At 39.8% G+C, this 22263-nt stretch overlaps 1 protein-coding gene and 1 long non-coding RNA gene across 13 annotated transcripts in view; one reads left to right on the top strand and one right to left on the bottom strand.

Annotated features, from left to right (window-relative positions):
* The window catches only part of LOC116183622 (uncharacterized), a 38070-nt gene that overhangs the window by 4228 nt on the left and 11579 nt on the right, over positions 1 to 22263 (top strand). For all 7 annotated transcript variants that reach the window (XR_014955110.1, XR_014955107.1, XR_014955106.1 and 4 more), the window contains exon 3: positions 4979 to 21689. This is a non-coding gene — a long non-coding RNA (uncharacterized LOC116183622). The remainder of the gene's footprint in view (positions 1 to 4978; positions 21690 to 22263) is intronic.
* SLAIN2 (SLAIN family member 2) overlaps positions 9972 to 22263 on the bottom strand; it is a 34046-nt gene continuing 21754 nt past the window's right edge. For 2 of the 6 annotated variants that reach the window (XM_085578618.1, XM_021526478.4), the window contains 3 exons: positions 18739 to 18816; positions 14216 to 14525; positions 9972 to 12592 (listed from right to left, as the gene is read on the bottom strand). In XM_085578618.1, coding sequence (XP_085434744.1) covers positions 12526 to 12592; positions 14216 to 14525; positions 18739 to 18816 — 455 coding nt within the window. In that variant the 3' untranslated portion in view covers positions 9972 to 12525. Of the gene's footprint in view, positions 12593 to 14215; positions 14526 to 15867; positions 15973 to 18738; positions 18817 to 21926; positions 21986 to 22263 lie in introns of those variants that run through there. The other 4 variants (XM_021526560.4, XM_085578619.1, XM_085578621.1 and 1 more) reach the window with 3 other exon arrangements.

Below are 22263 nucleotides of genomic sequence, written 5' to 3'. Positions count from 1 at the left end.
CTGCTGAAGGTCCCAACCCCCTTTTAATTTGCTATTTAGGAACCTGGGGTTAGAGGCTTAAATCAAGAGAGGTAATGTGGAGGTAGCTCACACAAATGTAGTTTTGTGCCTATATATTCTATGATTTGGGTTTTGCAAAAAAACCCAAAAAACAGATCAGAGTAAATGACAACAAGATATTGTCTCACAGATTGATTTAGTTGTCAAAAAATGTATAAATACATTTAATACCATCTACAGCAGCAGTTGCTTCATATAGTGTTCGTTTAATTGAAGAAAGACACACAAAAGAAAAATTACATTACTCACCTGCCAAAGCTTTCTCCGTATTAAAAGGAATGTTAATGATAAGCCCCGTGGGAATGATAAGAGTTAATAGCATTAATATTCTGTATCTCAGGTTACACACAGAAAATGTCTTTGCACTCAGTTACCAACCATTTGTATCTTGCCATTGAAGGTGCCTGGATGTGGACTAAAGGTGTTTTGTGCTAACCTAACTATAGAATAAAAATGCTTCTTGGCTTGCTGCCAAATTTTACCACATATGAAAAATGAGTATTAGTAATGCTGATCAGCAAATAAGCAAGCCCTTCAAAATAGGTGCACCATTACCTAAATTAACTCTTGAGCTATCTAGAAAATAATGTCAGGGAAATGGGGAGAAATAAATCTTACATGTAATAGACATCTTTTAATACTTGTCTTAGCTAACGTTGTATATTAATCCTATGAAAATAGTCTTGACACAGTGTTATGTGCACTTTTAAAACCGTGATGAAGCAGAACATTTTTTAATAAACCACGGTATTTGTAGAGCCTGTATGTCACTGCAGCTGAGGCAGAGGTACTCGGCTTTGTATATCCATTGATTTTCCAGAGAGATGAAAGCATGAATGTCTTCATCACCAAGATCTTTTATTTCCTTTCTGTGATGCCTAAGCAGAAATACTCGGTGTGAAGCCAGGGGAATATTTGTTCCTGCCTGAGGTGTCCATTCTACCACTAGCTGAGAGTAATCTCTTATAAATTCACAACTCCTCAGAAACAATGGGTTTAAGGTGCTGTAAGAGAGATTTGGATTAGATAGTGATGGGGCCAATAAAAGTGGTGGTGCTGAAGGCCGGATAGTCCGGGCAAGCAGCAGCGATCTCCCGGGAAAGGTCAGGCAAACATCTCTGCGGCAGCGTGAGCTGCAGCTGCTGCCTTCGCTTTGGGGTGGCACAGGCTCCCCTGGCCCTGCTTACCTGCTGCCTGGTACCTGTGCAAACGCCCTTTATCCTCCGCGGTGACTCCCGCCGCTGCCAATAAAACCTCGCGTCTCCGGGGCTGGCTGTGCTTGCGGCTGGAGCTGCTGGCAATGCCTTCGGGATCCCAGGCATCTGCCCAAGCTGGAGACGTCAGGTGCGGTTCACAGCCCAGAAATGAAGTCCGTGTCCTGATCTGCTTGCAAATTTTATTAAGCTGGCAGCATCTTGCATCCTGCCTGCCAGAGAACGAGCCTTGGACAGAGCTGTTTCGGATTGGAGAGTTGGTGGAAGGAATAAAAAGCGATCAGCCCTTTGTTTCAGGCTGAAAGAATTAAAGAAAAACAAAAGACTGGAATAAACATACACAAAAGGGCCACCATAAGAGCTCCTTTACTCTGCTCAGTCCATTACAATGTAAGAAAGCAAAATATTAGCAATATTATTAAATTAATTTTAAGATACTAAAATACATCAATTACTAAAATAAGATAAATACATAGCATTTCTTTAATACACACTGTTTAAAGCATATAATTTCTAAATGTTACCCATAGGTACATGAGTAATCTAAATGCTGAGGAAGCTTCAGTAGGAGATCCTTGCTGCTGAAATCAAAGCCAACAGGTACCAAAGGAGTAGCTGCCCACAGACATCTGTAAGGTGTCAGTGCCCAGTTATTTCCACCCTGCTGTGAGCAGTACCATGCAGTAACCCCATGCCCAGGAGGGCAAGTCTACCCAAACAAACGTGGCCCAAACCCCTCCAGGCAAGGGAGCTCTGTGTAGGATAGGAGCTGGGGATGAACAGGAGATGACAGAGTCACCACATCCCATGGAATTACAGAAACTCATTCTTGCAAAACAAGTTGCTTCAAGCTAACACCAAGAAGTCTAAACAAATCCAGGTCCCAAATGCCAGGTGCTAACGCAAAACCAGCTAGGGAAGGGACCTTCCCTGTCCCCAAAGAGTTTATTATTATCAAGTGCAAAGATGCAGGCTCATTACATTGTCATGCTTATGTCATGTACAGAGGGAGAAGTTATACATGGGAGTGATTAATTTGCATAAGATCATGCTGGAGATAGTGGCAAAGCTGCACACTGGCAACAAGTGCATTAAGCTCCAGCAGGTACCATACTCCTGAGGAGGCAGCATGTACAGTGTGATCCCTCATGACAAAAAAATTCTGTTTCTCTACCATCTCCAAACATCCACAGAATCTATTTTCACTTGTAGTATCTTGGAGTGTTTGAGTGGTATTGCTGAGACCCTCCTTAGGACCTGCCATAAGCAGTGAGCAATCACCTCCAGCCTCTACAGACACATGAATCCTGCTCCCAGAGAGACTCTACAGGGAGAATGACTGCTGGGTTCCTCCAGCAAGCAGAAATTCATTGTAAGGGATTCTTTAAACCCTTTGATTCAGTAGCAAAGCAAAAGTGTCCAAGCATATTTTCACTTCAAGTGGAGAGGCTGTCTCATAGCTTGTGGTTGCTCCCTGTCCCTGCAGCTTGCTGGCACTCACCGTTAGCATCCCAGGCCTTTTGACATTCAAGACATTTTTGGCAGTGATCCTAGCCTTTATTAGATAATGAAAGATACTATCTGAGAACTCAGAAGGAGATTTTAGAAAGACCTTAAGCAACCAAAAATTTAATTTTGATGTCATAACAAACAGTAAGAGCCATTGGCCAACCAGCATAGGAAGCACTAATATCTGAGTGCAAATTTCACTGTTGCTTGTGCAAAAAGGCATGTCACAGCTGAGCTCTTCCCAGAAGATTTCTTGGATCAGATGCCCAATCTGGAAGCCCTCAGAAGCCAAGCTCTGCAGAAAAGGAGACTGACCCATGCTCCCTGTTGCAGAGTAGTAACAGCATCAATTTGCAGGCACTGCTGTTGCCCCAAAGCAGAAGCAGTCCTGGTGCAATGCAGACTCCCAGCTCCTCCAGTGATTTCACAGCTGTGCCAGTGGGAATTGGTGGCGTGTAGCAGCGTGTGGCTACAGTGACCATCGCGATCCAGGGAGGCCACTACCAGCAGCAAGCAGGGAAAACAGGCGAGACAAGTCTCTGTTGTTTAGCAGGGGAGTTCATTTTATTCCCCCCCTGCCCCCCGCCGGGGCAAGCAGGGGGCAGAGGCCCGAGAGCCTGAGCAGAGCCCAGGGAGCCCAGAGCCAAGAACCGAGAGGGGCCAGAGAGAGCAAAGAGAAAGCAAACCCAGGGCTGTGGGGTTTTACTGGGTGTCCCATGGGAGGAGGCTTAAATTCAGATTACAGCCTCCTCGGAAAGGAAGGCTCCACAGTGGCTCCGTGCTGCCCTTGGGTTGCTCAGAGGGGCTGCTCTGGGGGTAGGCTGTGCTTGAGCGCTGTGCTAGCTGCCACAGCAAGAAGGGGAGGGGTGTGTATCTTGTGTAATGCCTGCCATCTCCGAGTAGATAAATACAAGCCTTTGTGCATACCACAGTCTTGAGATGTTGCTGTGTCACCACACATTTAACTGGAAAAACCCAGACCAGTAGGAAAATATTTCTGGAATCGTAAAAAATTTTAGGAGGTTTAAATCTACGTGACACTGAGTACAAAGTTTAATGGGGGTGTTTCAAACTCCTCAAGAGGTAGTTTTTATGACCTGTTGTGTATGGCTTCATCCTTCCTCAGACTAGGGCTTTCCTGGTATAAATGCAGCTGTTAATTACATTCAGGACCTTATGGACAATTCAGTGAAAGCTCAGGACAGTGTGTTGAATTGAAGCTGAACTAGACTAAATTTGGGATGAATAAGCACAGTGAAGGCAAGATCACCCTCTAGTGTCTGAAGAGTCCTGGGTAGGAAGCAAAGAGCAAAAAGAAAACCCTGCAGTATTTAAAAGAGTAATAAAAGGCAAAAAAGGAAAATAGAAGGGCTAAAAAGAGTGCATAAATGGGTTATAAATGTAACCTACCACTGGTAGGTTACATTTCAAATTTTGAAAGAAGGTTTCTGGTAGGCAGATTTCAGTAACTTGTTTTGGTAATTAATGTTATTTAATTATCTTGATAATGAGAAGGATGCAGAAAGTAAGAGCACACAGAATCTGCTAATGAAAGCAGTTGAGAGACTACAGGGTGGAGGGCAGCACAGGGAAATGGCCTGGGCGAGGAGCAGGGGAAATGGGCTGAGTCAAGGCCCTGAACAGGTTACATGGTTGGAGCTCCTTAACAAGAAACACCTATTTTTGTACTTCAGTTCTGCCATTGAGGCACTTCTGCTGGGGAAAGGAGTCTTAAACTGATGTTGTACCTGTATGAAGGTGTGGAAATATGGTACAAAGTCAGTAGAGCCTACTGCACTGTAGTAAGTCTTGAGCAGTAAGTTGTGAAGTGGCTTTGTGAACTGTGGGTACACAATTTGAGGTAATTGGGAGTAGGGCTGTGGCTGAACCTCATCCCCAGTGGGTGCAGCTGTGAAAAGCAGGTGAGCAGCATTGACAGCAATGAGCCATGGAGTGCCCAGGTTAGTGACCAGTCACCCAAGGGAACAGAGGGCACACAGGTGCAGTGCATGAACATGAGGGGTATAAAAGGTTGGGCAAAAGACCAAGAAGGACAGATGCTTGATGCCTTCTGAAGTGGTGTGCTGTTACTCTGTATGGGTTGAAGTGTTCTGAAATTGTATAATGCTACTCTGTGTATCAAGGCTGTCTCAACTATGATAGTAAATGTAATTTTGCTTTTCTTCCACTGACAGTGGACCACTGGGCAGGACAGCTGGCACTGGTGGCTGGGTGCAAGGACCTGCAGAGAATTGTATTTCAGTTCCCTGGGCAAACTTTCACATGGGGGCAAATTGTAAAGGTGAGAAGTCCACTATATATCAATTTCCTCTGTTCTGCTCTGGTAAAGGTAGCCTGAATTTGCCAGACTTTATCAGAGCCTTGTGTTGCCAAACGCTGCTCCTTTTGCTGAGGAAGGCTGAGCTGGGCTTGGGTGCTTTACCAGATCTATGATTTTAAGCATGTCCCTCTAATATTTCTACAGTATGTTTGCATATGTGGACCCCGCCATTCATGCTAAGCCTGTGTGAATGGCAGCATCAATAGGCACTAAATCTTTGTTGATGTTCTTTTAAAGTGAACATAAAATTCCCTTGGCTCTGACATTTACAGTAGGTATTAACTGCTCTCTGACATTTGGGCTCATAAACTGAGGTCAACCAAATTTCTGTTCTTAACTTACCCTGCTGTATCAGACCAGATATGAACTGACTGGCTGCCCCTTCCTCTAAATAGCAGCCACCTGCCCCTTGCTCCCAGCACTTGAGTCAGGAAGCCTGGGAGTTGCTTCAGTGATGATGGACTGAGCCCCAAGAAAATAAGCGTCTTTGGGAGGGTATGGCAGGGCAGGGAACCAGCTTAGGGTCTTCTGGATGCTCTTGCACCATAACAAATTATTTCTTTGAGCCCACAGGCATTCAGGAGGTCTGTGTGCACTGAACCAGCAGTGCTGGTCTGGCAGCTGCCGTGTTACTGAAAGCTGCTGTGGGTGCAGGCAGGGGCATCCTGTGGCTCAGGAGCTGCTGGTTCCTCCTGCAAGGCTGGCCGTGGATGGAGGGGTATGCTCCGGGCTGCTTTCCCGAGGCTGAGTCTTGGTGGTGATACCACATTGCTGTCTCTGACATGTAGGCATGGTTTTAAAGGGCTGAGAATCAGGACAAGGATTTCATGACTCCTTTAAAGACAGGTCACTTGAAGCAGCATTAACAGCGGTTTTCTGTCTGCATTAGCCTGGCGGGGAACAGATGAACAGAAACAATATAACCATGCCCTGGGCTCAGCAGTTGGGTGAGTAAATGTAGGGGTAAATGGATCACTGTGGAGCTCAGAAATACAGGGCTAAGGAGCTGAGGCAGAGTCTGAATAGCAGAGGATTTGCCTGATCTCCCTCTCTTTTCTTTTTCTTTGAGAGGGGACTCAAAATGGTAGCAAGTGCTTCAATAAAGTTTTAATTTTTAAAGGAGGAGAGTGACAAAGATAAAATTACAATGGCACAATACTCTGTCCTGGTGCTCATCATTAAGACAAACAGCTTTGAACAAGAACACTTAGTCTGCCTTTAATTTGGCATATATTGGGTTCAGTAAGCCAGAGCACATTTGGCCTTACCCTCTGCTCTGAACAGGAACCAAACTTGCTGTAACCCAGAGCTTGGTGCAGCATTACTTTCTCCTGGCAGCATTTTGGCACTCATGTGCAGCACAGAGATCAGCAGCAGCTGTAAAATTTGCACAGCAGTGTTAACCCTGCTGAGTGAAAGGCAGGTAAGGATCAGTTGGATAATTAAGCTTTTGAAATGGGTTGTGCAGTTTTGTTTGCTGATAGTGTCTGAAGGGAAACAGCTTAGGAAGAGCACTGTAAGAGAAAAGGAGGAGACTGCTGGGAGTTACAGGGCAGTGATGCTGGTGTCAGAGCAGGGCCCCCCCATCCAGCCCAGCAGCTGATGTATCAGTGCCCAAGGCAGGTGCCTGGGAAGAGCAGGAGACTGGGGAAAGCCCTGCATGTCAGGCCCCTACCCTGACCACTCTTCCACCATCAACACATCACACCTCAGCTATTTCCTGATCACCTTTGTGGCTTTAAGCAGCCAAGGCCCCAGAGAGTCCCAAGTCAAGTCACTGATGACCTACTCCCACATTTAATAAGCACCTTTTTCTCTTGGGCAGGGCAGAGGTGGGGAACAATGTGGAACAGAAGTGTCTTTATTCACCTTCCTGATACAATGTAGAGAGTTTCCATGAAAAAGAATCCTAGCCTTACTACTGGAGGAGAGTGGAAGTAGCTGGTATGAGGCTTCTGTAGTAGTTTGATGCTTCTGTCAGTAGTTTGTCTGATGTTTATTGCTGAGGAAGGCTGAGCTGGACTTGGGCTTGTCTGATGTTAGTCCAAACTCTTTGCACTACTGAGGTTTTTAATCAGCCTGTCATAGCAGGGCTGTGAAAGGTTGCAATTTTCCAAGTCCCAAGAAAATCATGGCAAAGAGAATAGAAAAGAGCAGAATGGAGAAGAATATATAGTCTGTAATTCTGTGCATTGTGTATGATAACCAGCAGCCGAGTGGTGCTGGGGATGAACTGCAAAGTCACCTTCTCAGTAAGGCACCCATACTGTAGGGCCAATGGAAGCAAACTTTCAGGGTTAATTTAAAAACAGCAAGGAGGAGGAGAACATGCTGAGGGAGAAGGCATCACATGCCACTGTCTTCTAAGCTTTACTATTGCTAGTTATTAAAACTATTATTTACTGTATTTACTGTTTAAGCTATTAAAACTATTTTCAAAAGAAAATTGATTTACGTTATTTTTGTTGCTTTCAGGGCAATGAAGCTGGTGAAGAGTCTGGAGCCCTAGTTCTTGTGTTCTAGTTTTAGCACAAAGAGCAGCTGAGGGAGCTGGGGGTGTTTAGCCTGGAGAAAAGGAGGCTCAAGGGAGACCTTATCCCTGTCTCCAAGTGCCTGAAAGGAGGCTGTAGTCAGGTGGGGATTGCTCTCTTCTCTCAGTCAGTGATAAGAGGACATAGCCCCCAAGATGAGTCAGGGGAGGTTGTGTTTGGACATAGAGTTTTCTTCACAGAAAGTGTGATTAGACATTACAATGCACTGCCCAGGGAGGTGGTAGAGTCAAAGAGTTGAAGGAAAGATTGGACATGGCACTTGGTTGAATTTGATGATTTCAGAAGTCTTTCAACATGATTCCATCTGCTTATGCTGCTGATGACAGAAGCTCAGATTACAATAGAAGTATCTTCTTTTGTTAAGTTTGGTGAAATATACAATATACTTCTGTCCCCGGGGAGTGCCACATTGCATAGAGAGATCTCAGGCATTCCAGTTTTCAAATCTAATTTTTTTAAAAATTCAGTTTCTAACAGGTGGATGATGCACCAAGTTAAAAAATTGCTGTTAAGAAGTAATTTTTGCTACCTATTCCTTTAAATCCTTTAAATCAATGCTGAAGAGGTATAAATCAGCTTAATCACTATGTTATGTTTTGTGTCCTTCTAAGTGCTTAACATGGTCCCAACGGAATTTATCATTTAGTGCAAAGGGACAATGACACACAGAACAACCCTGTGTGGTATCACAGCTGGAAACAGTTGTAAAAAATCTTGTGGAGAGTGAGTCAGGTGGAATTTGCTCCTTTAACTCTTAGAGCCAAAAGCATTTTCTTGACTGGGCAGTTGTGTGTGAAGCAGGGATGCTCCTAGAGCAGCCAAATCCCAGCCTCACCCTCCTGAAGCTGTACAGTGAGCACAGATAGGCTGCCTGTAGGTATCAGACTCGGACTGCACAGAGGCATAAATGCACATCAGGAGCAGGTGGGGCTTCTGGTTTGTTTCTTAAATCAAAGTAACCTCACATGTTGCTTGTTTTAGTTGAAAAGTAAACATTAAATATAAAGTTTGTTCTGTTCCAGTCAAAAGAGGGAGAACTGCAGACAATACTGCTGACATGGTCATGTCCGATACCTGTTTTAATGCAAATACTTTGAGAAATAAAAAAAGTAAGTTTTAAATTATTAAATTGTGCACTCTGCAGCCATCTCAAGACCAGCAACATAAACATTTTCAGTCTTCTGCCCCCTTATATATATTCCTAACTTTTTTTTCTTCACCACTGCTATCAGGCTTCCAGAGGGGAACATACATGAAATGTAAGAGGACCCAAAGGAGCTGTCACACCTTCCCTCAGAATAAAAAATACTATTTCTAATCTTCAGTCTTGCAGTATGGTGATAATACTGATTATTATTAATATAGGAGAGTTTGTTGCAGAAACCTACTAAAAGGGCAAAAGGCTATTAATTACCAGATTTTGACACTGCTCTACTTTCCTGAAGGAGTGGGGCAAATGGTACTTGACTGCAGACTAAAAAGTGACAATACCTTTTAGAAGCAGCAGGTCTGAAGCCAGTTCTCCATAAATGTCAGTTAACTAGGGGGAAACATTTTAACCTACTGGCTTATGTTGGGATAAATGATTGATTAGAAGTTTTACAGCTTAAATTTTGTTAAATGTAATATTAAGTGGCTACCAAATAAAATTATACCTGCCTTTATTTTAATACCAAGATAAGACAAAGATGGTATTCACATTACTATTGAATCCATTGCTTTATAGCAAAATGCATATTACAGAAAAATACTAAGTTCAAAACTAACTTATTGCTTGTATATGAGCCAAAGATGAAGGCATTAATGTAGAAGGTAGAGAAAATGTGTACTTATCAGTTCCAAAAGGGCTTAGTAGGTATATTTTTACATGGCTCAATTTTCTGTATAAATTCCAGAATTATTTTGTTTCATGTGGTGGTCTGAAGTGAGTAGAAATCCTGAAAAATGGAAAGGCAGGCTTGTATACGTCAAACTGCCCTATACTTCAATCATTCTGGATGAAAATTCAGAATACAGTTTTTCATACAAGTCTGAACTATGCAGGGTCCTTCTAGAGCAGAGGCACAAGTCCACCTCTGTCTGTCAATGAAATCACAGATTTCACCCAAATACAGTGTTGTACTCAGTTAATGAATTACAGTAGGCAGAAACCAAAACTGGTAACCTCTAGAAAAGTGAATACAGCTCCTGAAAAACCACCCAACCAACCAGACAAAACCCCATAAAATAATATCCTCTAAATTTCTAAAACACTTTTTAAAACACTTTGTTGTAAAAATAAGGATCCAGGAGGTGTTTTGTGGTAAGAATATTTCATATATATTTTTTTACACTTTTAACACTTACAAAAACATTCAAACACAAAAAAAAATTAAATAACTTTGGGAGCAGAATAAATCCTTCTGCCTACACACATACATCAATTCCAAGCTGTTGGCACAAAAAGTAATCCACATTCATAAAACCCTTACTACTATATCAAACATAAGTTAAGTAAATCATAGGCACTATTTTATCAAATCCATATTTCCACAATTCTGCAGTAAATCTCTAAACACAGAGTCCCATGATTTCCTGATATCAATGAACTGGTAATGCACAAAGGCTTTCTAGCAAACAGTCTGTCTTCTCAGGAAGTCATTTTCAGGAAGTCATTTGCTGTATTTCAGGGAGAATAGCAGAGAAAAAAATCCCTAAAAAACTCAAGCTGAATTTACCCAAGCGATGAATTACTTAACTTAAGGAAACGTACAAGTTTGATGCAGCCATGGTAAAACCCCAATATTGTCACCTAAACTGACTTTCAAAATTTGTAAGTCAAACGGTTTGATAAAATCCACCCATTTAAATTCCCCTTTCTTCAGTGAAGACTGCAGTATTGATTTGTACAATACTGAAATATTAAAATTTAGGCTTTACTGAGAGTATGCACATTTGATCTAGTCCTGTTTTCTGGTGAACAGTGCCGTGAGATACATGCATTCCCTGTACCTGCAGGTGACTCAAGGCTAGATTAGTGGTATGTACTGGTGAAAGGTGGTTTCTGCTGGAATCTTTGACACCCCAACTTTGAAGTCTTAGCACAGCTCTTGGTCTGGTGTGAGAAGTCACCCATCAACCTAGAGCTTGCTTGAGTAGTTTAAATTGCAAGTTAGTCTCCACTCCTTCCTATTTGGTTTCTTCCAAGTCAAGTACTATTGCATGGCTTTTCATCCAGGAATATGTTAATGTTGGCCTAAAATTCAAGTACTGGAATTTTGGGATTAGTTATCCTCTTAGTGGTGGGGGCAAAATCCACCAGCAGTCCCAAACTCAGTTACTAATGGGGTTGAAGGCTACCTACTATCCAATCCGACTTGTAGTGTTTGTCAGTCATTGCACAAAGGATATACCATTCACATTCTCTTACTTCATCAACTGTACATCCAAAATACTGAAAAACCTTCAAATAAAATCCCTTCCACTTAACTAGTCCCACTCAATACAACTTTAACTACAGATTTTTGCATGATGTCTTCCGAAACAGAAAACAATGGTTCAATGCTAAATATATCAGTTGTTCTGAGCAAAATGCATTAGAGTAAGTCAGAGCCACCAGAGGAGTTTAATAGCTTGTAAACAGACACAGCAGGTTTTATACTCTGTTACCAGTAATGTAAGATACACATAAGTAAGGCAAAGTACATATTTAAACACACTTACATGGGCAATATCTTCTGTAAAAATATTTACAATTTAAAATAAACCAATTTAAGAAATGGATGAAAGTAAAAAAATAGGATACAGAAAACTCCCTCATACCATGGAACATCACCTAAATTAATATCATTTGGCATCAAGAGTAACTCATTTCCTTAAAATTTGTATGTTACAAGTGCATAGTTGTGTTTCCTTCTCCTTAACTATCAGCATTTACAGTTGCTGCAGGCTGCATGTATAGTGGTATGGTTTTAGAACAAATCAAAATTATCACTTGCTCTTTCTTTTGCAAGGAAACCTGCTATAAAATATTTTTCCCCAAATAGCATGCCAATGTGTTAAAAATGTGGCTACAATAGTGAAGGCCATCTTTCCTGAGCCAGGAATTTAAGGTTAGAAAGATTGTACAGCTGATACTAAGCCCTTCTGGCAATCAAACATAAGAGTAGGTAAAGCCAATAAATCAACATAGGAAAGATGCAATCTATACTATTGCATTGTGTGTGTCTGCTACATTCAAACCTTTTAATGTGACAGAAGTCATGGCTACAACTCCCTGTTCTACCTAATCCTCCAGAGTAACTGCTGATTCTTCCAGAAGGACGTATCCAGTCCCAGCTGGGATCTCATACAATTGTTAAAAGCAACATTTCCCTAGCACTGTAGCAGTCTGCAATCAGAACATCAGCTCTGATTCATGTAGCCTTGTTTCAATAGTACATATTCACCAATCTTTCTGCCGAATTAAAACAGGCTGAAAATGAAGTTGTGGATAATGTATGTTGGTAGTTGTCCTTGCTGTTTTTCAAGATGGGCATTTCTTTGGCATTCATTCATTTTTGCCCCGACATTGGCCACTCTCATAAATGCTCATATTGATAACATCTTTAGCAAGCAATAAAAAAGCCCCCAGAACTGATAGCAATTTAATGTAGAAGTGATTGTATGACCACCAAACATCTGATGTTAGATGTCATTAAAGTGCTGCTTTGTAATAATCTCTGCCAGTTTGTGCTAATCAGAGACAGAGAGGTTTGGAATTTTTACAAATTCCAAGAGTCACATCTGAACAGTTTGTTTAATCAAGCTGTCTTTTTGCCTGGTGAGGAAGTATCCATGAGCACTGGAACTCTGCATTGAGCTGTGCAGATCAGTAGCAGCCATCTTTCCAACTCTCATCTTTCACGTTGCTATATGTCTTGGGAGTGGGTAATGATCTAAAATGAAATGAGATGTTTTTCAGTTTCATAAATAACTGTTGAAGTCTCTATCTACAATACATAAGAATTTAAACATTTTATGAATAACTGAAATATACAATTCATTAATTTACTTCCCTGCAATACCATTTACTTAAGACAAACCCTACAGTATTTTCAGTTTAAAGTTTCATGTGTTGTATCTTGGAAACTACCACGCCAGGAAAAAGCCAAATAAATAAACAAATAGACAGAAAACTTATTGCTATTATACTCTGTAAAAACGCAAACTTAATCTGCTTCCACCTAAAATGGGCCATTTTTTCAGTGATGTATATAAACAGACAAATCCTCGTTTAGAGTATTGCATTTGCTTACATCAACATCTGACATTTGTAGAAACTTGATTATTGCACTGTGTACGGAGTCTGCATTATAGAACCATGGAATTGTTTAGGCTGTCTCAAAATCCCACATATACACATCTTTTGGATATCTCCAGGATTGATGACTCCACCACTTCCCTGGTCAGCCTGTTCCAATGTTTGACAACCCTTTTGGTGAACACATCTTGCCTGTTACCTAATCTAAACCTCCTTGGTGCCAGCTAGGGCTGTTTCCCTTTGTCCTATATATGCAAACTTTAAAAAAAAGAAAAATTAAAAGCTAGTTTAAAAAAAGTTTAGTAAGTGAAACACTTTAAGACAAGCTGTCATTTGGACAACCACACTTCACTACTATTAGCAAACTCCTGGCAAAACAACTGCTTTTTATTACACAGAGTTCTGTACTGCTGACCAGTGCAGGCTTTAATCACAAAAGTCAGTGCTGTGACAGTTGCTTGTCATTCCCCTGCCTAGCACTCGCTGCAGAACAGAACTTTTCCACTCCGCTATTTACCACCATTTCATCTTTTTTACAGTACTGCAGACTAATTGTTTTTCCCTTCCATTTAAGGAGATTGTTAGTATTTCTCACAGATGACTGCTTCCTTATGTCAGCTTCCACTTAACACCTTCAGTGAAAAGTGACATTCACAGTTAATATTCAGTCTCTCTTGCAGTAGTTTTCGATAAGACACTGACATCAAGCAACTTCTATAGTTGGGTGCTAGCACAGTTATGTTTAAGCTAAAAATTCTGTTTCATCCTGTGGGTTAACTGGAGTGATTTCTTGGTGCATCTTCCTTCTGGAAGTTTCCAGCTGCCCAAGGAAAGAAACTACTTTCACCATGTACTGTTGCTTTTGGAGGCAAGCTATGGAGGCAAGCAGTTCCGACTTCAGAATGTGTCACTCGCACAAGTGAATTTTCTCTTGCCAGCTATATTTTGGTAACTTTTTACCACATGCAGACAAATTCTTGCTGCCTTCTCAGCCCAGACTATGATTTTATTTACTTAGTTCAATATCTTCCATTACCAATTCCACTTTCACTCATTCACCTTCACTCTCTCATTAAAGAACCTTTATCTCTCAGTTTGGATTCCAAACTATTATGGAAATACTTCACATGGAGGTCTCCACTTCTGTTCTGAAAACTTTAAGATCAAAATAACAATTGCAAGAAGAAGCAGCACAAATACACAGCGAACAAAATTAATTTTGAAAACTTCAACGTAAGACTACCTGTCAGAGACTCACCTGCGAACAGGCTGTGCAAGTTTGCTACGAGGCACTGGGATGCCCCCTGTGGAAGGGGCACTGGGTCTGGGCAAACCACTCCTCATCCCTGCTGGTCTGGTAAGAGTAGTACTGTTAATACTGCTGGCAGGGCTCGGCAAGCCTGAGCTCTGGGCTGCAAGAGGCCCTGGTGAAGAACTACTGTGCGTCAGCTGTGTGGCTTCTGGAGAGGCGACCGAGCCTGGCCCATGGGCACTGAACGCTTTCACTGGCTGTCGGAGAGCTAAGGGAGACGGTGCCGCGGGCGAGCGGAATTTACTCGAAGAAGGTACTGGAAAATACAGAAATTACTTTCAGCTTACCTTACAATATTACAGAAATTAAAAACTGGAAACTACTTTATGTGATTATACAAACAATATGGAATGTATAATGGAATACAGCCAATCAAGCAGCAATGAGAAACAGGAATTCAGATGTCCTCTTTGTCATGTGTTTTTGATATCACAACTCTAATGCCCTCTTTGCTGACTACAAATATTTATCTGTATTTGTAAGTAATCCTAATCAGGCTATAACTGTTGTATCAGTTAAGTCAAAACAAATAGAGAAGAAGGCTTAAGAAGAAATTTAACTGCTTCAGAAACATGTGAACTTAATTCCAATCCATGAAAGAACATGTTGAAGAATACAGTATTCTAGTGTGACATAGGCTTTAAACAGATTCAAAGTCTGTATTAGTCTTCAATGATGAAATTTTGAGCTTAGAGCATCTTGGTACTTCTTTTATGCTGTTTTTTTTAACTACTGAATTAGAATTCATCTGAAGATATAGTTACATCCCACATTTTCTGGCAGATGGAAAAAAAAAGATGGGGTTAGCTCTCCTGATTTCAGCTGGGATACAGTTAATTTTCTTCCTAGAAGCTGGTATAATGCTGTAGTTTGGATTAAGGATGATGTCTGCCAACCCCCAACACCAAAGAGTTTAAGGTGCTGCTATGAAAATTAAACCAGACAACTCTTAACAATTTATAGCCTTCCTCTTCTTACAAACATTACCTATTTATCAGTAAAACTAACACCTGTTTTCTAGTACTTTGTACTTGAGTTAGTATGCAAGGTTTGGTTATCAAGTCCTTTCTGAGATACGTTAGTAAGACAGAATATTTAACAGTCCTTTGATAATGCCGAACCTTAAGCATAATTCTACACAACTCTGAGGAATATTTATATATTATGCATAATTTATCACTGAACAGAATAGTTAAACTAACGCATAATCTTAGTAATGCAATGAAATTTCACCAGCTTTTCAAGCTTACTAGGGTGCATCAGTAAGAGTCAACACAGGATGATCAAATCAATCATGTAACAAAAACATGTTTTACATTTAGTAAATTTGCATTAACTGTTCTTTCCTCTACTAAATAAATGTTTTATACTGAGACCAAAGTTGCATCATTTTTGACAGATGTTGTGCATAAGCTGGTCCTGAACACAGCTTTTATTATAATTTTAAAGGTAGATCCAGTAAGAACACGAGGAGTGAGAAAGGAGACGGGTAATGCAGGAATGTAGCATCCTAAATGGGGTACAGAGGAACTGGTAATTTTGAAATTGTATTCTGAAGCCATTTCTTATAGGGGATGTCTAGGAAGATTAATATGTACCTCATTACAGATGTGAATTGGATTTGATTCCTTTCTGGATTACCCAAGGGGGCCTTTCCCCTGACAGCAATATCAAACACAGCATGAAGCCACTCATGGGAAAAGCTGACAAGAAAAGGTGACAGAGAGGTCAAAAACACGTGACAGTTGCTAAGTGGCAGGGAGATAAAGTAAAAAACCTTAAAATAAAAGCTGGCATCAAGCCAGAGTATGGATTAAGGAAAGCATTACCAACAGAATGACTGGACAAGAAGAGCATCCAAGTGCTCCTAGGACTAAGATAGATTATATGTAAGTTTTTAAAATGTGACCTCGCCTGTTAAAAACAATGCAATCAAATCTGCAGAATTTCCAAGTGGCTCTGCAGTGTAAACACTGGAAGTTTTTATCACTGAACTTCTCATTACAATGCTTGGAACACAAACACAGTACCATGTTAACAGCTACCAAGAGAGCAATGCCAGTGTATAAAAACTGAATAGAGCTTTGGGCCTCTTGCAGGCACAGCAGCGAAAAGGTTTTTAGGTACAGAATATAAGCAACAAAAAGTTGCAACAGAAGAAAGCTGCTTGCATTCCCAGCAGAAGTAAGGATCCAGTAAATCAGTCTTCTCCATCCTCTTTAACCTTCTGCTGGCCATATTTTACCATGCTGCAAATTTGAGCTGTCAATTCATAAAACATTTCCTGTCAGGACAGCATTGCAGACATTGCTGAGAGCTATATTCATTTTTGTGCACAAGGGAATGAATTGTCTTCCAGAGCAGCCCACATGATGCAGTCTGGCAAACTGCCTAATAGTTCTGTTCTACAGATAAAGAATTTGGTCTCGGAGCAGTTTTGGATATTCATTATAGTCAGTTTGGCCTATCTGTAAGATAGAATCACAAAGACTGAGGTACTGCCTCACAGACCATTTGATAACTATGGTGTAACCATGTAGAGGATTTAGCTGATCCATCTTTAACAAAAACATTTAAACATGTAAGGGTAGTGCTTAATAACCTTGCACAACTCAATCTCCTTATAAAGTGAACTAGAAACAGCTACAATTAAAACATCTGGCAGCCAAAAAAAAAAAAAAAGAAAAAAAAAAAAAGAAAAAAAAAGAAAAAAGAAAATAGGAAAATTAAAAGGCATGTGCAGTTATGACATTTAGATGTCCTACCCTCTCTGGATTCTGTCCTGGATTGTGGGCACAGAGCACGAGATCTCCATGTAGCAAAGTAGGGTGCTGTGAAGCTGCAAACTTATTTGGCTTGCACTCCAAGGCCAGCTGCTGCACACCAACTTGAAAACAGATTAAATTCTAATGCAGTTGGTTAAATCACAACCATTATGATGAGATGAATCAGCCCAACATGAAAGAAGAGATGAATTCTAACTATCGGAATCAATAAACTGATCTTTCATCTCAGTACAGGAAAGATGTGGACCTGTTGGAGCAGGTACAGAGCATGGATGAGTATGTCTCCTCTATCTGGAAAGAGGTGGAGGTTTGCAGCCTGGAGAAGATGCTGGGGAGATGCTACTACGAAGTGATAACAAGCCAACGTGTGTGAAGGGTGTCAAGCTACGTAACGAACAGTATTTTAAGAAGGTAAAATCAATTGTTGCTCAGTTGTTAATGTCTCTGAAAGGAAAGTCTTGCTTCACTACTGTTCAATACTTCTATACTCATGAGGATCTCAGATCAGAAGAAAGAAAACCAACACATAAAGGACTATAAAATAGCAAATAACTGAAGAAGACAAAGCAAGTAACTGAAAGGGTCCTCATTTGCAGTAAGGAATGACAACAGCCATAAACTGGAATATATAACGGCAGTGCAATGTGCACTGTTCCTCATTCTCTAAAGTTTAATAAATTTTTACAAATAATATAAATTCAAAGAACAACTAATTTTCTGTACATTCCTACAGGTTTAGCCATTGACCTAGTAAGTGTTCCAGACATCCAGAGGAGGGCATGGACAACTGGAAAGAAAGCAAAGAAAGCTCTGCAGAGAAATAGTGATGGTGGTCTTATGCAAAGCAGAACATTGTGAGAACTTTATCTGGTATGAAGTATGAAAACTGTTAAGAGACTTCCTTTTAAGACATGTCAATCTGTTTCACAGGCATCATACTTTGCTAAAACTTTCTGCATGGCATGAAGATGACTCTAAGGAGTTGGCACTGTTGAAGCCCCAAGAGAAACATGTACATTCTGTCAACCCCTCATGTCTGCACCCATGACTCTCACAACACTTAAAAGATTCTAGCATCTACAAGCTTATTAATTAGTCTCAAGTGTAAAGTCAAGTTCAGCCATTAGCAAACTGGAATATTATATACAAGAGTATCTAATTCCTTGAGTCAAAAAACCTTGATTCATCTATGTTGGGATTAATCTTCTGGTTTGGTTAGGAAAAGAGAAAGCCCAAGTACATGCAAAATAAGTTGATAGTCTACACTCATCTTTTCAAGGATAAATTTGTTAGCTTTTGTTCCCAGCACAAAGGATTCTATGAGTATTTTTTACTATTTCTGTTTTTTAAAACTGTATTTTTTTATTTTAAAAATTCCTATCCAAATATAGGCCTAGTGAATATGTATTTAGGTGTCTACTTTTTAAATCTGTATTTCCTGATTAATGTTAGTAAGTCACTATTCCTTGGATTTTTAGCTCAAAATTCAATCTCCTATATAACACAGAGTTTATTTTCAATATTTAGACCAAGAAGATAACTTTCATACATCAAGGACCACTTGGTTAATTTCTACAGTACTTGCAAGAGCAAGTTTATTAATCTAGAACATGTGAGATTTAATGCAGGTGAACCATTATCTGAGATTTGCTGGAGCTTGACAAGAGGTTGTAAGTTAATTACCTCCTTTTGTAGATGGAGTTTGAAGAAACTGTTTGGTTTTGAAGGCAGCACGAGGCAAATTTTTCTGCCTTTGCAGAGCTGTTGAAAGACAAGAAGTGTTATATTTGTCTAAGAAGATAAGAAAACTAAATTTACTGGGAATTTCAGAATTGTATCCACTTGTGAAGCATCAAGGAACAGTGTGAGTAGAACACTCAAAAAGCTGCTATGACTCTGGAAGTGATGGAATTTTGTCAATGGTGCTTGCTCGTAATTGCAAAGAGTTGCACAGGAGCGTGTCAGAAATTTTGCGGTGCAAAATGCGCAGATTTGGTAAGAGTAAAGCTTCTTGCAGGGCAAAAAGCCCAGAAATGCAAAACAAAAATTAAAACACCAAAGGGAGAACAAGCCACCTAGCAAACATGCTACAGCAATATGAGAGCAAGATTAGATATAGATGAAAATTAAACTGTTGTATTTGACCTAGCAAGACTAATTTTTTGATTTTAAAATTGTTTTCAAAAAAATATTCTAACACTATACAAAAGCATAAATATTTGTCTAATATGATCATCATATAAACAAATAGTATTCTTCAGCTGTGGAGAATTAAGCCTTCTTGAGAGATGTATTTTTTCTCCCCTCTTCAAATGCGAGAAGACTTAAGCTTAAAATGAAGACTTAACACTTTTAAGATATATGAACTGCCAGCATGTACCTAGCACGATGGAAATTGGTTTTTATTGCTCCTTTTCTCCCTTGTCCTGCCTTTTATCCAGTAACATTCAAGGGCTGGTACTGCCTTGAAATGACCTCACTACCTACTAGTTACCAAGAGAGAAGCCAATGTTCCAAGAACTGCAGAATCTTGGCATGGGAGAGAATTACTTATTGCCAGAAGGAATGCATTGACTCAGCCTATTTCCATTGCAGCACATTTAAGGGGGAGAAGGAGGAAAGTAGTCAATGAAATAAAGCTTTGACTACACAGAGACTTCATAAAATGATAATGTATGAATAAACATCTGTGCTTATCTCAGTGTATGAAGTTTTATACCAGCATAAAACTGATTGCACTAGCAAGGCTTATTTCCATAGTGAGAAGGAAGAAAGATGGGGGAACAGCTGTACAAAAAGATCCTGACCCTGAGTAAGGAATAATCCCATCACCAATTACTGAATACTGCTATAAAGAAGGTGGGGGGGGGGGAACAATTTGAATCCTAATATTAGTTAATCCTTTTGTTTGATAGCATATAATGATTACTATCACCTTTCCTATGCTTCAGTCAGTGCAAAATACACAGTATTTTATGAACTATAAAAAATTAATAATGTGTTTTAACATCATGCTGAAATTATGACTAGACAGTCTATTCAATTTAGTCCTAATAACTAACTATAACTGTCATGTTCAACAAACAGGAAAAAGGAATTAGTTTGTTCATAAACACAGTAAAATTCTGCCTGTGCCTACTACTAATAGAAACCTTATTCCTTCTATCAACTAGAGTCTAATGCAAAATAGCCTGTGGCAATATGTAATTCTTATTCAACTGGCACATGGTCTTCCTAGAAACTTTTTTTAAAGCATACATATGAACAGCCAATTAAGCAGAGTAAGGTCTCTAAATATGAGTACAATTCCTAGAAATTTACTGAGGCAGACCACTGGCCAGACTGCTTCAGTCGTCAAGTATTCCACTTTATTATTTTCTACTGAATCACTGTTTTTGTTATACCACACAAAATGAAGAAAAGCTTCTTCCTTCATATTTTGAATATGTTTTTTCCTAATCTGCTCAGATTTCAATATGCTACTGCACATGGCACTTTCTTCCCCCATCATTATTCACACTTCTTGCAAGTCAGAGAGATGGGATAATGTGGAAAGTATTTTAAATGTGCATATATCAAATTCCTTCCTTCTCAATGGAGACTCCAGGAAATAGACACTCAATAGCAAAACATTTCTGTGCACTGAAACACTGAACAGAGCTTAGGCAGTACAATTTAAGCAATGCTGAGCAAACATGCAGTTTGAGATAAGCGCCTAGTGCATGTTTATCCACACCACTTGCTGCTCTTGAAGTGCTCCGTGTGCTGTGACATTACCTGTCACAACTGCTGCCTGCTGAACACATGTAGTCACATTTACTTCTGATCAACAGAACTGCATTACTTGGTTTCTTCAAAACTTACTCTTCCTCCTTTTACTCTGAACAGGCCAAGCAGTTGGATCTTGGCAAGCAGATCAGTCACTTTACTGACAGTTTGAAGAATCTACAACTCTTCGAGAAGGTTTTGTATTTAGCTCTTCTTAAAAGCATCCAAGTGCTCATAGTGCCACTAAGTACAAAAGCATCACACAGAATCCAAAAGCAGGTAGCCCTTACATGGAAGTCACCTTACAATTTCTAGAGCTTTGTACAATCTATGTGGTATAGGACCCAAACAAGAAGATTTCCCATCACTAACACTTTAGACAATACCTATTCCTTGGGGAACACACACATTACCGTAAGTGTTTTAAGGTGAAATATTTACTAGCTTTCGTATTTTAAAAAAAGTAATTTCTGCAGAATGGCATGGAGAATCAGATGTAAATTAAGATTCAAATTGTTACAATTGCTTTTTAATTCAATGTCTCTTCAAAACCAATTTGGATTGTTCACTACATTGCAGCTAAAAGTTAAAATGCCAATGTTTTCATGTTTGCAGTTGTACCTCTAAACAAATCATATGTGTCTTCTCTCTCTTCTGTAAGCGAGCAAATACAATTTGGCTATAAAACTGTAAGAGGAATTGTCATTTCAGAAACTTACTGGATTCCTAGCTCATTTTTGAATGCCAGCAACCATAGCAAGTTCAGTATTGCAGCCACAGCAAATGTGCAAGTAAATTATGAACCGCAAATCTTTGACAAGGAGCAAAGTAGTGACCTCGGGTGGCAAGCCAGCATCCTCGCAAAGGTAAGCTCATGCAAAACTAGCAGGTGTATGAGGAAGCTTCAAATCCCAAGACCCAGAAATCATTGCCAAGGGAAAACAAAAATTTGCTGCGATTTAACAGTGCTTTGTGCAAAGTGACAAAATATAAAACCAATAAAATAAAAAGTATACAATAAAAAGGACACAATTCTGGAAATCTTTATACAATGTACAGTATTGCAGAAAAATTTTTAATCCAGACTAAGCAAAGATACTTACTCATTGACTTCACACACAAACCGTTTTACGATTGTCAATAGCAAGACTCTGACAAACATCTGTAAGAGCAGGGAAACTGTAAAAGCTAGAAATCTGACCTTTATTAATGATATTTAACTTACATTTAAATGTAAGTTGATCTAGAGTGGTTCACATTTGGGGAAATTGTCTATGAAAGAAAAGCAAATTTACCTAGTAATTCTTAATGCATCCGCAAGTTGAAAAAAATAAACACAATCAGACCACTTTTGCTCCTGCAATGAAATAATTTACTAAATATTGAATACTGAGACTTCTGTTGTCTCATCTTTCCAGAAAATTTAATCATTAATGTACT

This window comes from Lonchura striata, chromosome 4 (assembly GCF_050655825.1).
Source record: "Lonchura striata isolate lonStrDom1 chromosome 4, ASM5065582v1, whole genome shotgun sequence".
NCBI classification, from domain to species: domain Eukaryota; kingdom Metazoa; phylum Chordata; class Aves; order Passeriformes; family Estrildidae; genus Lonchura; species Lonchura striata.
The sequence above is the reverse complement of the archived record's forward strand: the minus strand, read 5'-3'. Positions and strand labels throughout refer to the sequence as shown.